This window comes from Heterodontus francisci, chromosome 45, assembly GCF_036365525.1.
Source record: "Heterodontus francisci isolate sHetFra1 chromosome 45, sHetFra1.hap1, whole genome shotgun sequence".
NCBI classification, from domain to species: Eukaryota; Metazoa; Chordata; class Chondrichthyes; order Heterodontiformes; family Heterodontidae; genus Heterodontus; species Heterodontus francisci.
In genome coordinates, this window is record NC_090415.1 from 2,827,278 (window position 1) to 2,839,777 (window position 12,500).

A 12,500-nucleotide genomic window follows, 5' to 3' on the forward strand; every position below is an offset into this window, starting at 1 on the left:
GAGTGCGGACGGAACCTCGGTGCTGACCCTGTGGGTCCCGGGGGTCCGGAAGCAGCGACGGACCCGGCGGGAGAGGGTGTGCGCTTGCTGGGAGGAGGGGGGGGGACGCTCGGAGCGACGCACCCAGCGACAAAGAGCCGGCGCTGGGGCGGCAAGAGCGGAGCTGGGAGGACCGAGAGGAACTGGGAGGACCTGAAAGATTTGGGAGGACCTGAAAGATTGGGAGGACCGAGAGGAACTGGGAGGACCTGAAAGATTTGGGAGGACCTGAAAGATTTGGGAGGACCGAGAGGAACTGGGAGGACCTGAAAGATTTGGGAGGACTTGAAAGATTTGGGAGGACCGAGAGGAACTGGGAGGACCTGAAAGATTTGGGAGGACCGAGAGGAACTGGGAGGACCTGAAAGATTGGGAGGACCGAGAGGAACTGGGAGGACCTGAAAGATTTGGGAGGACCTGAAAGACTGGGAGGACTTGAAAGATCTGGGAGGACCTGAAAGATTTGGGAGGACCGAGAGGAACTGGGAGGACCTGAAAGACTGGGAGGACCGAGAGGAACTGGGAGGACCGAGAGGAACTGGAGGACCTGAAAGACTGGGAGGACCGAGAGGAACTGGGAGGACCGAGAGGAACTGGAGGACCTGAAAGATTGGGAGGACCGGGAGGAACTGGGAGGACCTGAAAGATTGGGAGGACCTGAAAGATCTGGGAGGACGAGAGGAACTGGGAGGACCTGAAAGACTGGGAGGACCGAGAGGAACTGGGAGGACCTGAAAGACTGGGAGGACCGAGAGGAACTGGGAGGACCTGAAAGACTGGGAGGACCGAGAGGAACTGGGAGGACCTGAAAGATTGGGAGGACCGGGAGGAACTGGGAGGACCTGAAAGACTGGGAGGACCGAGAGGAACTGGGAGGACCTGAAAGATTGGGAGGACCGAGAGGAACTGGGAGGACCTGAAAGATTGGGAGGACCGGGAGGACCTGAAAGACTGGGAGGACCGAGAGAAACTGGGAGGACCTGAAAGATTGGGAGGACCGAGAGGAACTGGGAGGACCTGAAAGATTGGGAGGACCGGGAGGACCTGAAAGATTGGGAGGACCGAGAGGAACTGGGAGGACCTGAAAGATTGGGAGGACCGAGAGGAACTGGGAGGACCTGAAAGATTGGGAGGACCGAGAGGAACTGGGAGGCCCTGAAAGATTGGGAGGACCTGAAAGATCTGGGAGGACGAGAGGAACTGGGAGGACCTGAAAGACTGGGAGGACCGAGAGGAACTGGGAGGACCTGAAAGACTGGGAGGACCGAGAGGAACTGGAGGACCTGAAAGACTGGGAGGACCGAGAGGAACTGGGAGGACCTGATAGATTGGGAGGACCGAGAGGAACTGGGAGGACCTGAAAGATCTGGGAGGACCTGAAAGATTTGGGAGGACCTGAAAGATCTGGGAGGACCTGAAAGATCTGGGAGGACCTGAAAGATTGGGAGGACCGAGAGGAACTGGGAGGACCGAGAGGAACTGGGAGGACCTGAAAGATCTGGGAGGACCTGAAAGATTTGGGAGGACCTGAAAGATCTGGGAGGACCTGAAAGATTGGGAGGACCGAGAGGAACTGGGAGGACCTGAAAGATTGGGAGGACCGAGAGGAACTGGGAGGACCTGAAAGATCTGGGAGGACCGAGAGGAACTGGGAGGACCTGAAAGATCTGGGAGGACCGAGAGGAACTGGGAGGACCTGAAAGATTTGGGAGGACCGAGAGGAACTGGGAGGACCTGAAAGACTGGGAGGACCGAGAGGAACTGGGAGGACCTGATAGATTGGGAGGACCAAGAGGAACTGGGAGGACCGAGAGGATCTGGAGTGGGAGGACCGAGAGGAACTGGGAGGACCTGATAGATTGGGAGGACCGAGAGGAACTGGGAGGACCGAGAGGATCTGGAGTGGGAGGACCGAGAGGAACTGGGAGGACCTGAAAGATTTGGGAGGACCGAGAGGAACTGGGAGGACCTGAAAGATTGGGAGGACCTGAAAGAGTGGGAGGACCTGAAGGAATCGACCCTTGGTGAGTGAGTGTTGGGGGAGGGGATGGTTGGGAGGGGATGGTTGGGAGGTGGGGGGGCACCTTACATCATCGGAAGTGTGCACCCCCTCCAACCCGTCCCCGCACACAATGGGACGGGAGAGGGGAGGTGGAACTATTGATCGCCGGAAGTGTCCGTGGCTCAAACCCCTCCCCGGACGCGCGATTCCTCTGGAGCCTGGGAGAGACCGGAAGTGTGGGCCGCTCAAACCGGTCCCCGCGCCTCTGGTAAAGGTAGTGGGGGGGGCGAGGAGGGGGTAGGAACCAAAAAGCCTGAGCGTCGGTTATTACCGTCCCCCGGCCAACATCATTGGGAGACTGAGGAGAGGCAGGTTCCCCCCCCCCACCCCACCCCAACTCCACTCCAGGAGGAAAGATTTGGGAATGAGGGAAAGGGACGGCGGAGACGGGAGGAAGGGAAGGGGCCGGAACGGTCACGGAGGGGCACAGGCACCACGCAAGCCCAATTTTGGCCATTGGGCCAACTGGATGCCCGATATTGGCCGTACGGTCTACTGGGCGCCCGATATTGGCCGTAGGGTCTACTGAGCGCCCGATGTTGGCCGTAGGGTCTACTGGGCACCCGATATTAGCCGTAGGGTCTACTGGGCGCCCGATATTGGCCGTAGGGTCTACTGGGCGCCCGATATTGGCCGTAGGGTCTACTGGGCGCCCGATATTGGCCGTAGGGTCTACTGGGCGCCCGATATTGGCCGTAGGGTCTACTGGGCGCCCGATATTGGCCGTAGGGTCTACTGGGCGCCCGATATTGGCCGTAGGGTCTACTGGGCGCCCGATATTGGCCGTAGGGTCTACTGGGCACCCGATATTGGCCGTAGGGTCTACTGAGCGCCCGATGTTGGCCGTAGGGTCTACTGGGCGCCCGATGTTGGCCGTAGGGTCTACTGGGCGCCCGATATTGTCCGGAGGGTCTACTGGGCGCCCGATATTGGCCGTAGGGTCTACTGAGCGCCCGATATTGTCCGTAGGGTCTACTGAGCGCCCGATATTGTCCGTAGGGTCTACTGGACACCCGGTATTGGCCGTAGGGTCTACTGGGCGCCTGATATTGGCCGTAGGGTCTACTGAGCGCCCGATGTTGGCCGTAGGGTCTACTGGGCGCCCGATGTTGGCCGTAGGGTCTACTGGGCGCCCGATATTGTCCGGAGGGTCTACTGGGCGCCCGATATTGGCCGTAGGGTCTACTGAGCGCCCGATATTGTCCGTAGGGTCTACTGAGCGCCCGATATTGTCCGTAGGGTCTACTGGACACCCGGTATTGGCCGTAGGGTCTACTGGGCGCCTGATATTGGCCGTAGGGTCTACTGAGCGCCCGATGTTGGCCGTAGGGTCTACTGGGCGCCCGATGTTGGCCGTAGGGTCTACTGGGCGCCCGATATTGTCCGGAGGGTCTACTGGGCGCCCGATATTGGCCGTAGGGTCTACTGAGCGCCCGATATTGTCCGTAGGGTCTACTGAGCGCCCGATATTGTCCGTAGGGTCTACTGGACACCCGGTATTGGCCGTAGGGTCTACTGGGCGCCTGATATTGGCCGTAGGGTCTACTGAGCGCCCGATGTTGGCCGTAGGGTCTACTGGGCGCCCGATGTTGGCCGTAGGGTCTACTGGGCGCCCGATATTGTCCGTAGGGTCTACTGAGCGCCCGATATTGGCCGTAGGGTCTACTGGGCGCCCGATATTGGCCGTAGGGTCTACTGAGCGCCCGATATTGTCCGTAGGGTCTACTGAGCGCCCGATATTGTCCGTAGGGTCTACTGGACACCCGGTATTGGCCGTAGGGTCTACTGGGCGCCTGATATTGGCCGTAGGGTCTACTGAGCGCCCGATGTTGGCCGTAGGGTCTACTGGGCGCCCGATGTTGGCCGTAGGGTCTACTGGGCGCCCGATGTTGGCCGTAGGGTCTACTGAGCGCCCGATATTGTCCGGAGGGTCTACTGGGCGCCCGATATTGTCCGTAGGGTCTACTGAGCGCCCGATATTGGCCGTAGGGTCTACTGGGCGCCCGATATTGGCCGTAGGGTCTACTGAGCGCCCGATATTGTCCGTAGGGTCTACTGGACACCCGGTATTGGCCGTAGGGTCTACTGGGCGCCCGATATTGGCCGTAGGGTCTACTGAGCGCCCGATGTTGGCCGTAGGGTCTACTGGGCGCCCGATGTTGGCCGTAGGGTCTACTGGGCGCCCGATGTTGGCCGTAGGGTCTACTGAGCGCCCGATATTGTCCGGAGGGTCTACTGGGCGCCCGATATTGTCCGTAGGGTCTACTGAGCGCCCGATATTGGCCGTAGGGTCTACTGGGCACCCGATATTGGCCGTAGGGTCTACTGAGCGCCCGATGTTGGCCATAGGGTCTACTGGGCGCCCGATATTGGCCGTAGGGTCTACTGGACGCCCGATATTGGCCGTAGGGTCTACTGGGCACCCGATATTGGCCGTAGGGTCTACTGGGCACCTGATATTGGCCGTAGAGTCTACTGAGCGCCCGATGTTGGCCGTAGGGTCTACTGGGCGCCCGATATTGGCCGTAGGGTCTACTAGACGACTGATATTGGCCATAGGGTCTACTAGACGACTGATATTGGCCGTAGGGTCTACTGGGCGCCCGATGTTGGCCGTAGGGTCTACTGGGCGACCGATATTGGCCGTAGGGTCTACTGGGCGACCGATATTGGCCGTAGGGTCTACTGGACGACCGATATTGGCCGTAGGGTCTACTGGACACCCGGTATTGACTGTAGGGTCTACTGGGCGACCGATATTGGCCGTAGGGTCTACTGGACGACTGATATTGGCCGTAGGGTCTACTGGACACCCGGTATTGACTGTAGGGTCTACTGGATGACCGATATTGGCCGTAGGGTCTACTGGACACCCGGTATTGGCCGTAGGGTCTACTAGACGACTGATATTGGCCGTAGGGTCTACTGGACACCCGGTATTGACTGTAGGGTCTACTGGACGACTGATATTGGCCGTAGGGTCTACTGGGCGCCCGATGTTGGCCGTAGGGTCTACTGGACACCCGGTATTGACTGTAGGGTCTACTAAACGACTGATATTGGCCGTAGGGTCTACTGGGGGCCAGGTATTGACTTTGGACGTCGCTCATTGGCCGCCGGGCCCAGAGTGGACCGGAAATCCACCAATATTGCCCCCTTCCCCAGTTTCATAATTCATTGCACGACCGACGTTGCTTAAAAAACAACAGGGGCAGGAGAAGCAATAGCGGGAGGAGGGCAATTCGGCCCCTCAAGCCTGCTACCCCCCCTCTCTCAGTGTCGACTCTGTCAAAGCCCCTCTCTGAATTTTCTACGTTTCAATGAGATCAGCTCTCATTCTTCCAACCACCAGTGAATATCGGCCCCATTCTACTCAGTCTCTCCTCATTATCGCCTGACTGCTTGCGGGACTTTTGCTGTGCGAGACTTGCTTGCCGCGCCTCTGAGGATAGAGAAATGTAACTCAGTCTTTTCTGCTTGTCACAACCTGAGCTGTTTACTTTTACAGATTTAGGCCTCTCTGATTGGCCGTTTGTGCAGCGATGACCGGAGTAAAGGACAGGGAGGCCTATCAGAGACTGAATTTTCTTTATCAGGTGCGGAGTCATGCCTTTTTTTTAACAAGCTCCTGTCTGTCATTCATCCACGTCTCCAGAACACACTTGGAGCACTGTGCACAGTTCCACTCTCCATATCCCTCGGTTAGACCACACTTGGAGCACTGTGCACAGTTCCAGTCTCCATATCCCTGGGTTAGACCACACTTGGAGCACTGTGTACAGTTGCAGTCTCCATCTCCCTTGGTTAGACCACACTTGGAGCACTGTGCACAGTTCCACTCTCCATATCCCTCGGTTAGACCACACTTGGAGCACTGTGCACAGTTCCACTCTCCATATCCCTCAGTTAGACCACACTTGGAGCACTGTGCGCAGTTCCACTCTCCATATCCCTCGGTTAGACCACACTTGGAGCACTGTGCACAGTTCCACTCTCCATATCCCTCGGTTAGACCACACTTGGAGCACTGTGCACAGTTCCAGTCTCCATATCCCTGGGTTAGACCACACTTGGAGCACTGTGCACAGTTCCAGTCTCCATATCCCTGGGTTAGACCACACTTGGAGCACTGTGCGCAGTTCCACTCTCCATATCCCTCGGTTAGACCACACTTGGAGCACTGTGCACAGTTCCACTCTCCATATCCCTCAGTTAGACCACACTTGGAGCACTGTGCGCAGTTCCACTCTCCATATCCCTCGGTTAGACCACACTTGGAGCACTGTGCACAGTTCCACTCTCCATATCCCTCAGTTAGACCACACTTGGAGCACTGTGCACAGTTCCACTCTCCATATCCCTCAGTTAGACCACACTTGGAGCACTGTGCACAGTTCCACTCTCCCTATCCCTGGGTTAGACCACACTTGGAGCACTGTGCACAGTTCCACTCTCCATATCCCTCGGTTAGACCACACTTGGAGCACTGTGCACAGTTCCACTCTCCATATCCCTGGATTAGACCACACTTGGAGCACTGTGTACAGTTCCACTCTCCATATCCCTGGGTTAGACCACACTTGGAGCACTGTGCACAGTTCCACTCTCCATATCCCCTGGTTAGACTACACTTGGAGCACTGTGCACAGTTCCAGTCTCCATATCCCTCGGTTAGACCACACTTGGAGCACTGTGCACAGTTCCACTCTCCATATCCCTCAGTTAGACCACACTTGGAGCACTGTGCACAGTTCCACTCTCCATATCCCTGGGTTAGACCACACTTGGAGCACTGTGCACAGTTCCACTCTCCATATCCCTCAGTTAGACCACACTTGGAGCACTGTGCACAGTTCCAGTCTCCATATCCCTCGGTTAGACCACACTTGGAGCACTGTGCACAGTTCCAGTCTCCATATCCCTCGGTTAGACCACACTTGGAGCACTGTGCACAGTTCCAGTCTCCATATCCCTCGGTTAGACCATACTTGGAGCACTGTGCACAGTTCCAGTCTCCATATCCCTCGGTTAGACCATACTTGGAGCACTGTGCACAGTTCCAGTCTCCATATCCCTCGGTTAGACCACACTTGGAGCACTATGCACAGTTCCAGTCTCTCCCTCGCTCTCTCTCTGTCTGTCTCTCTTTCGGTCTCTGTATCACTCTCTTTCTCTCTCACTCACTCTCCTTCTCTTCTCTCAGGCTGCCCACTGTGTCCTGGCACAGACCCCGGAGAATGAAGAGCTGGCGAGGTTTTACTGCTACACACAGCGGACTATCAGCAAGAGACTCGTCCTTCGACAGTGAGTATCTGAGTGTGTGTGGAGTGTGTTTAGGAGGGGAGTGAGGGGAGGGGGTCGGAGGAAGGAGATGGGGGTAAAGTTGCCCCGATACTGAGGTGTTTCCCCCTTTCTGCTCCGCAGAGACCCCTCTGTCAAACGGACCCTCTGCAAACGCTGTTCATCTCTCCTGCTGCCTGGTGTCACTGCCACAGTCAGATTACGAAGTAAGTGGAATTCTCATCCGGTTTAATAAGTCCGAGAGTAGATACATCTCCCTCCGACAGTGCAGCACTCCCTCAGTACTGACACCGGGGGAGTGTCGGTCTGGATTATGGAGATCAAGTCCTAGAGTATATACATCTCCCTCCGACAGTGCAGCACTCCATCAGTACTGGCACCGGGGGAGTGTCGGTCTGGATTATGGAGATCAATTCCTAGAGTATATACATCTCCCTCCGACAGTGCAGCACTCCATCAGTACTGACACCGGGGAGTGTCGGTCTGGATTATGGAGATCAAGTCCCAGAGTATATACATCTCCCTCTGACAGTGCAGCACTCCCTCAGTACTGACACCGGGGGAGTGTCGGTCTGGATTATGGAGATCAAGTCCTAGAGTATATACATCTCCCTCTGACAGTGCAGCACTCCCTCAGTACTGACACCGGGAGAGTGTCGGCCTGGATTATGGAGGTCAAGTCCTAGAGTATATACATCTCCCTCTGACAGTGCAGCACTCCCTCAGTACTGACACCGGGGGAGTGTCGGCCTGGATTATGGAGATCAAGTCCTGGAGTATATACATCTCCCTCCGACAGTGCAGCACTCCCTCAGTACTGACACCGGGGGAGTGTCGGCCTGGATTATGGAGATCAAGTCCCAGAGTATATACATCTCCCTCCGACAGTGCAGCACTCCCTCAGTACTGACACCGGGGGAGTGTCGGCCTGGATTATGGAGATCAAGTCCTGGAGTATATACATCTCCCTCCGACAGTGCAGCACTCCCTCAGTACTGACACCGGGGGAGTGTCGGCCTGGATTATGGAGATCAAGTCCCAGAGTATATACATCTCCCTCCGACAGTGCAGCACTCCCTCAGTACTGACACCGGGGGAGTGTCGGTCTGGATTATAGAGATCAAGTCCCAGAGTATATACATCTCCCTCCGACAGTGCAGCACTCCCTCAGTACTGACACCGGGGGAGTGTCGGTCTGGATTATAGAGATCAAGTCCCAGAGTATATACGTCTCTCTCCGACTCTGCAGTGCGGTGTTGTTAACTGGTGCTTCCTTTACAGAGCGGAGCCAGCGGATGACGGTCGTGCGGTGCCTGAGTTGCGGACTGACCAAGCGGTTCCCGAACAAACCCGGGTACAGCCTCTGGGCCGAGCGGCCTGAGGCTCAACTTCAGTCCGAGGCTCACTCGACGGGCCAGTGTCAGCGTCAGACAGGTGAGTGGCTGTTGACGGGCTGGAGGAGAGGGTTTGATGAGGACAGCTCGACCGGGGCTGGTGTGGGCGGGGGAGGGAAGCAGGAGAGGCAAAGGGGGCCCTACGACTTTTTTTTTGCCTATTTTATTACCACTCGCAGTTCTCTCTGTGCGGACTCCATTAGCCATTCCCCGGCGGGCGTCATCAACAGCCAGCACGATGACCGGAACGTCATCCGAATTAGCACCCTGCCCAGCAGAGAGCTGTAACACCAGCAGACCGAGCGCTCCAACCTCACAGGAAGCACCCTAACGCCAGCAGACAGACGTAGCGGGCACAGCAGAGGATGATCGCTCCCCCCGGTAGAGAGGGAGAGAGAGAGAGAGCTCCCAGTTCCAGCAGAGAGAGAGAGAGAGCTCCCAGTTCCAGCAGAGAGCTCCTAGACCCCTCAGAGAGAGCTCCCAGTCCCAGCAGAGACAGAGATAGAGCTTCCAGTCCCAGCAGAGAGAGAGAGAGAGCGCGCTCCCAGTCATAAAGAAACATCTAGAAAATAGGAGCAGGAGTAGGCCATTCGGCCCTTCGAGCCTGCTCCGCCATTCATTATGATCATGGCTGATCATCCAACTCAGTAACCTGTTCCCCCTTTCCCCCCCCCCCCATAACCTTCGATCCCTTTCGCCCCCCCAAGAGCGATATCTAACTCCTTCTTGAAAACATACAATGTTTTGGCCTCAACTGCTTTCTGTGGTAGCGAATTCCACAGACTCACCACTCTCTGGGTGAAGTAATTTCTCCTCATCTCAGTCCTGAAAAGTTTATCCCGTATCCTTAGACTATAACCCCTGGTTCTGGACTCCCCCACCATCGGGAACATCCTTCCTGCATCTACCCTGTCAAGTCCTGTTAGAATTTTATAGGTTTCTATGAGATTCCCCCCTCACTCTTCTGAACTCCAGCCAATATAATCCTAACTGACTCAATCTCTCCTCATACGTCAGTCCCGCCATCCCAGGAATTAGTCTGGTAAACCTTCGCTGCACTCCCTCTATAGCAAGAACATCCTTCCTCAGATAAGGAGACCAAAACTGCACACAATATTCCAGGTGTGGCCGCCCCAAGGCCCTGTATAATTGCAGCAAGACATCCCTGCTCCTGTACTCGAATCCTCTCGCTATGAAGGCCAACATACCATTTGCCTTTTTTACTGCCTGTTGCACCTGCATGCTTACCTTCAGCGACTGGTGTACGAGAACACCCAGGTCTCGCTGCATATTCCCCTCTCTCAGTTTATAGCTGTTCAGATAATCTACCTTCCTGTTTTTGCTACCAAAGTGGATAACCTCACATTTTTCCACATTATACTGCATCTGCCCTGCATTAGCCCACTCACTCAACTTGTCCAAATCACCCTGAAGCCTCTCTGCATCCTTCTCACAACTCACCCTCCCACTCAGTTTTGTGTCATCTGCAAATTTGGAGATATTACATTGAGTGAGAGAGTGAGCTCCCAGTCCCAGCAAAGAGAGAGCTCCCAGCCCCAGCAAAGAGAGAGCTCCCATTCCCAGCAGAGAGAGAGAACTCCCAGACCCAGCAGAGAGAGAACTCCCAGACCCAGCAGAAAGAGAGCTCCCAATCCCAGCAGAGAGAGAACTCCCAGACCCAGCAGAGAGAGAACTCCCAGACCCAGCAGAAAGAGAGCTCCCAGTCCCAGCAGAGAGAGAGAACTCCCAGACCCAGCAGAAAGAGAGCTCCCAGTCCCAGCAGAGAGAGAGAACACCCAGACCCAGCAGAGAGAGAGCTCCCAGTCCCAGCAGAGAGAGCCCCATCACCCATCAGAGAGAGCTCCCAGTTCCAGCAGAGAGAGAGAGCTTCCAGATGGAGTTTAATCCGGACAAATGTGAGGTAATGCATTTTGGAAGGTCTAATGCAGGTGGGAAGGATACAGTAAATGGCAGAACCCTTAGGAGTATTGACAGGCAGAGAGATCTGGGCGTACAGGTCCACAGGTCACTGAAAGTGGCAACGCAGGTGGATAAGGTATTCAAGAAGGCATACGGCATGCTTGCCTTCATCGGTCGGGGCATAGAGTATAAAAATTGGCAAGTCATGCTGCAGCTGTACAGAACCTTAGTTAGGCCTCACTTAGAATATTGCGTGCAATTCTGGTCGCCACACTACCAAAAGGATGTGGAGGCTTTGGAGAGGGTACAGAGGAAGTTTACCAGGATGTTGCCTGGTCTGGAGGGCATCAGCTATGAGGAGAGGTTGGATAAACTCGGATTGTTTTCACTGGAACGACGGAGGTGGAGGGGCGACATGATAGAGGTTTACAAAGTTATAAGTGGCATGGACAGAGTGGATAGTCAGAAGCTTTTCCCCAGGGTGGAAGAGTCAGTTACTAGGGAACATAGGTTTAAGGTGAGAGGGGCAAAGTTTAGAGGGGATGTGCGAGGCAAGTATTTTACACAGAGGGTGGTGAATGCCTGGAACTTGCTGCCAGGGGAGGTGGTGGAAGCAGGTACCACAGAGACGTTTAAGAGACATCTTGACAAATATATGAATAGGAAGGGAATAGAGGGATATGGGCCTCGGAAGTGCAGAAGGTGTTAGTTTAGGCAGGCATCAAGATCGGGGCAGGCTTGGAGGGCCGAATGGCCTGTTCCTGTGCTGTACTGTTCTTTGTTCTTTTGTTCTCCAGAAGAGAGCTCCCAGCCCCAGCAGAGAGCGAGACAACTCCCAGCCCCAGCAGAGAGAGAGAGAGCACCCAGTCCCAGCAGAGAGACAGCTCACAGTCCCAACAGAGAGAGAGCGCTGCTAGTCCCAGCAGAGAGAGAACTCCCAGTCCCAGCAGAGCGAGAGCTCCCAGTCCCAGCAGAGGAAGAGAGAGAGAGAGAGCTCCCAGTCCGAGCAGGCAGAGAGCGCTGCCAGTCCCAGCAGAGAGAGAACTCCCAGTCCCAGCAGAGGGAGCTCCCAGTCCCATCAGAGAAAGAGCTCCCAATCCAAGCAGAGAAAGAGAGAGCTCCCAGTCCCAGCAGAGAGAGAGCGCTCCCAGTCCCAGCAGAGAGAGCACTCCCAGCCCCAGCAGCGAGAGCTCCCAGTCCCAGCAGACAGAGAGAGCTCCCAGTCCCAGCAGAGCATGAGCTCCCTGGTGTAGTGGAGAGGGAGCTCCCAATTCAAGCAGAGAAAGGGAGAGCTCCCAGTCCCAGCAGAGAGGGACTGCCCAGTCCCAACAGAGAGAGAGAGCTCCCAGACCCAGCATAGAGAACTCCCAGACCCAGTAGAGAGCTCCCAGTCCCGGCAGAGAGAGAGAGCTCCCAGCACAAGAAGAGAGCTCCCAGTCCCAGCAAAGAGAGAGCTTCCAGTCCCAGCAGAGAGAGAGAGAGCTCCCAGACCCCACGGAGTGTGAGAACTCCCAGTCCCAGCACAGGGAGCTCCCAGTTCCAGCAGAGAAAGAGAGAGAGAGAGAGCACCCAGTTCCAGCAGAAAGAGCTCCCGGTCCCAGCAGAGAGAGAGAGAACGAGAGAGAGCTCCCAGTCCCAGCAGAGAGAGAGAGAGTGCTCCCAGTCCCAGCAGAGAGAGCACTCCCAGTCACAGCAGAGATAGAACTCCCAGTCCCAGCAGAGATAGAGAGCTCTGAGTCCCAGCAGAGAGAAAGAGAGAGCTTCCAGTACCAGAGGAAAGAGAG

The 12,500-nt window shown here is 56.0% G+C and overlaps 3 protein-coding genes across 11 annotated transcripts in view; 1 reads left to right on the forward strand and 2 right to left on the reverse strand.

The window, feature by feature from the left end:
- The window catches only part of ercc1 (excision repair cross-complementation group 1), a 24,948-nt gene extending 24,742 nt beyond the window's left edge, over positions 1-206 (reverse strand). Inside the window, exon 1 of one of the 3 annotated variants that reach the window (XM_068022004.1) lies at positions 1-206. This exon is cut by the window's left edge and continues 10 nt beyond it. The gene's annotated coding sequence lies outside the window, so the exon portion shown is untranslated. The other 2 variants (XM_068022003.1, XM_068022005.1) reach the window with 2 other exon arrangements.
- Positions 16-12,500, forward strand: part of rpp21 (ribonuclease P 21 subunit) — a 57,311-nt gene continuing 44,826 nt past the window's right edge. For 3 of the 7 annotated variants that reach the window (XR_010971015.1, XR_010971013.1, XR_010971014.1), the window contains exons 1-5: positions 16-2,063; positions 5,610-5,697; positions 7,305-7,405; positions 7,526-7,608; positions 8,684-8,836. Coding sequence is in view for 4 of the 7 variants with exons in the window: in XM_068022042.1 (XP_067878143.1) it covers positions 5,644-5,697; positions 7,305-7,405; positions 7,526-7,608; positions 8,684-8,836 (391 nt within the window). In the remaining 3 variants the exon portion in view is untranslated. The other 4 variants (XM_068022042.1, XM_068022044.1, XM_068022043.1 and 1 more) reach the window with 4 other exon arrangements.
- On the reverse strand, positions 2,671-5,211 carry LOC137356274 (involucrin-like). The gene has a single exon (XM_068022144.1). It carries the CDS (start codon positions 5,209-5,211, stop codon positions 2,671-2,673), a length of 2,541 nt encoding a protein of 846 aa, XP_067878245.1.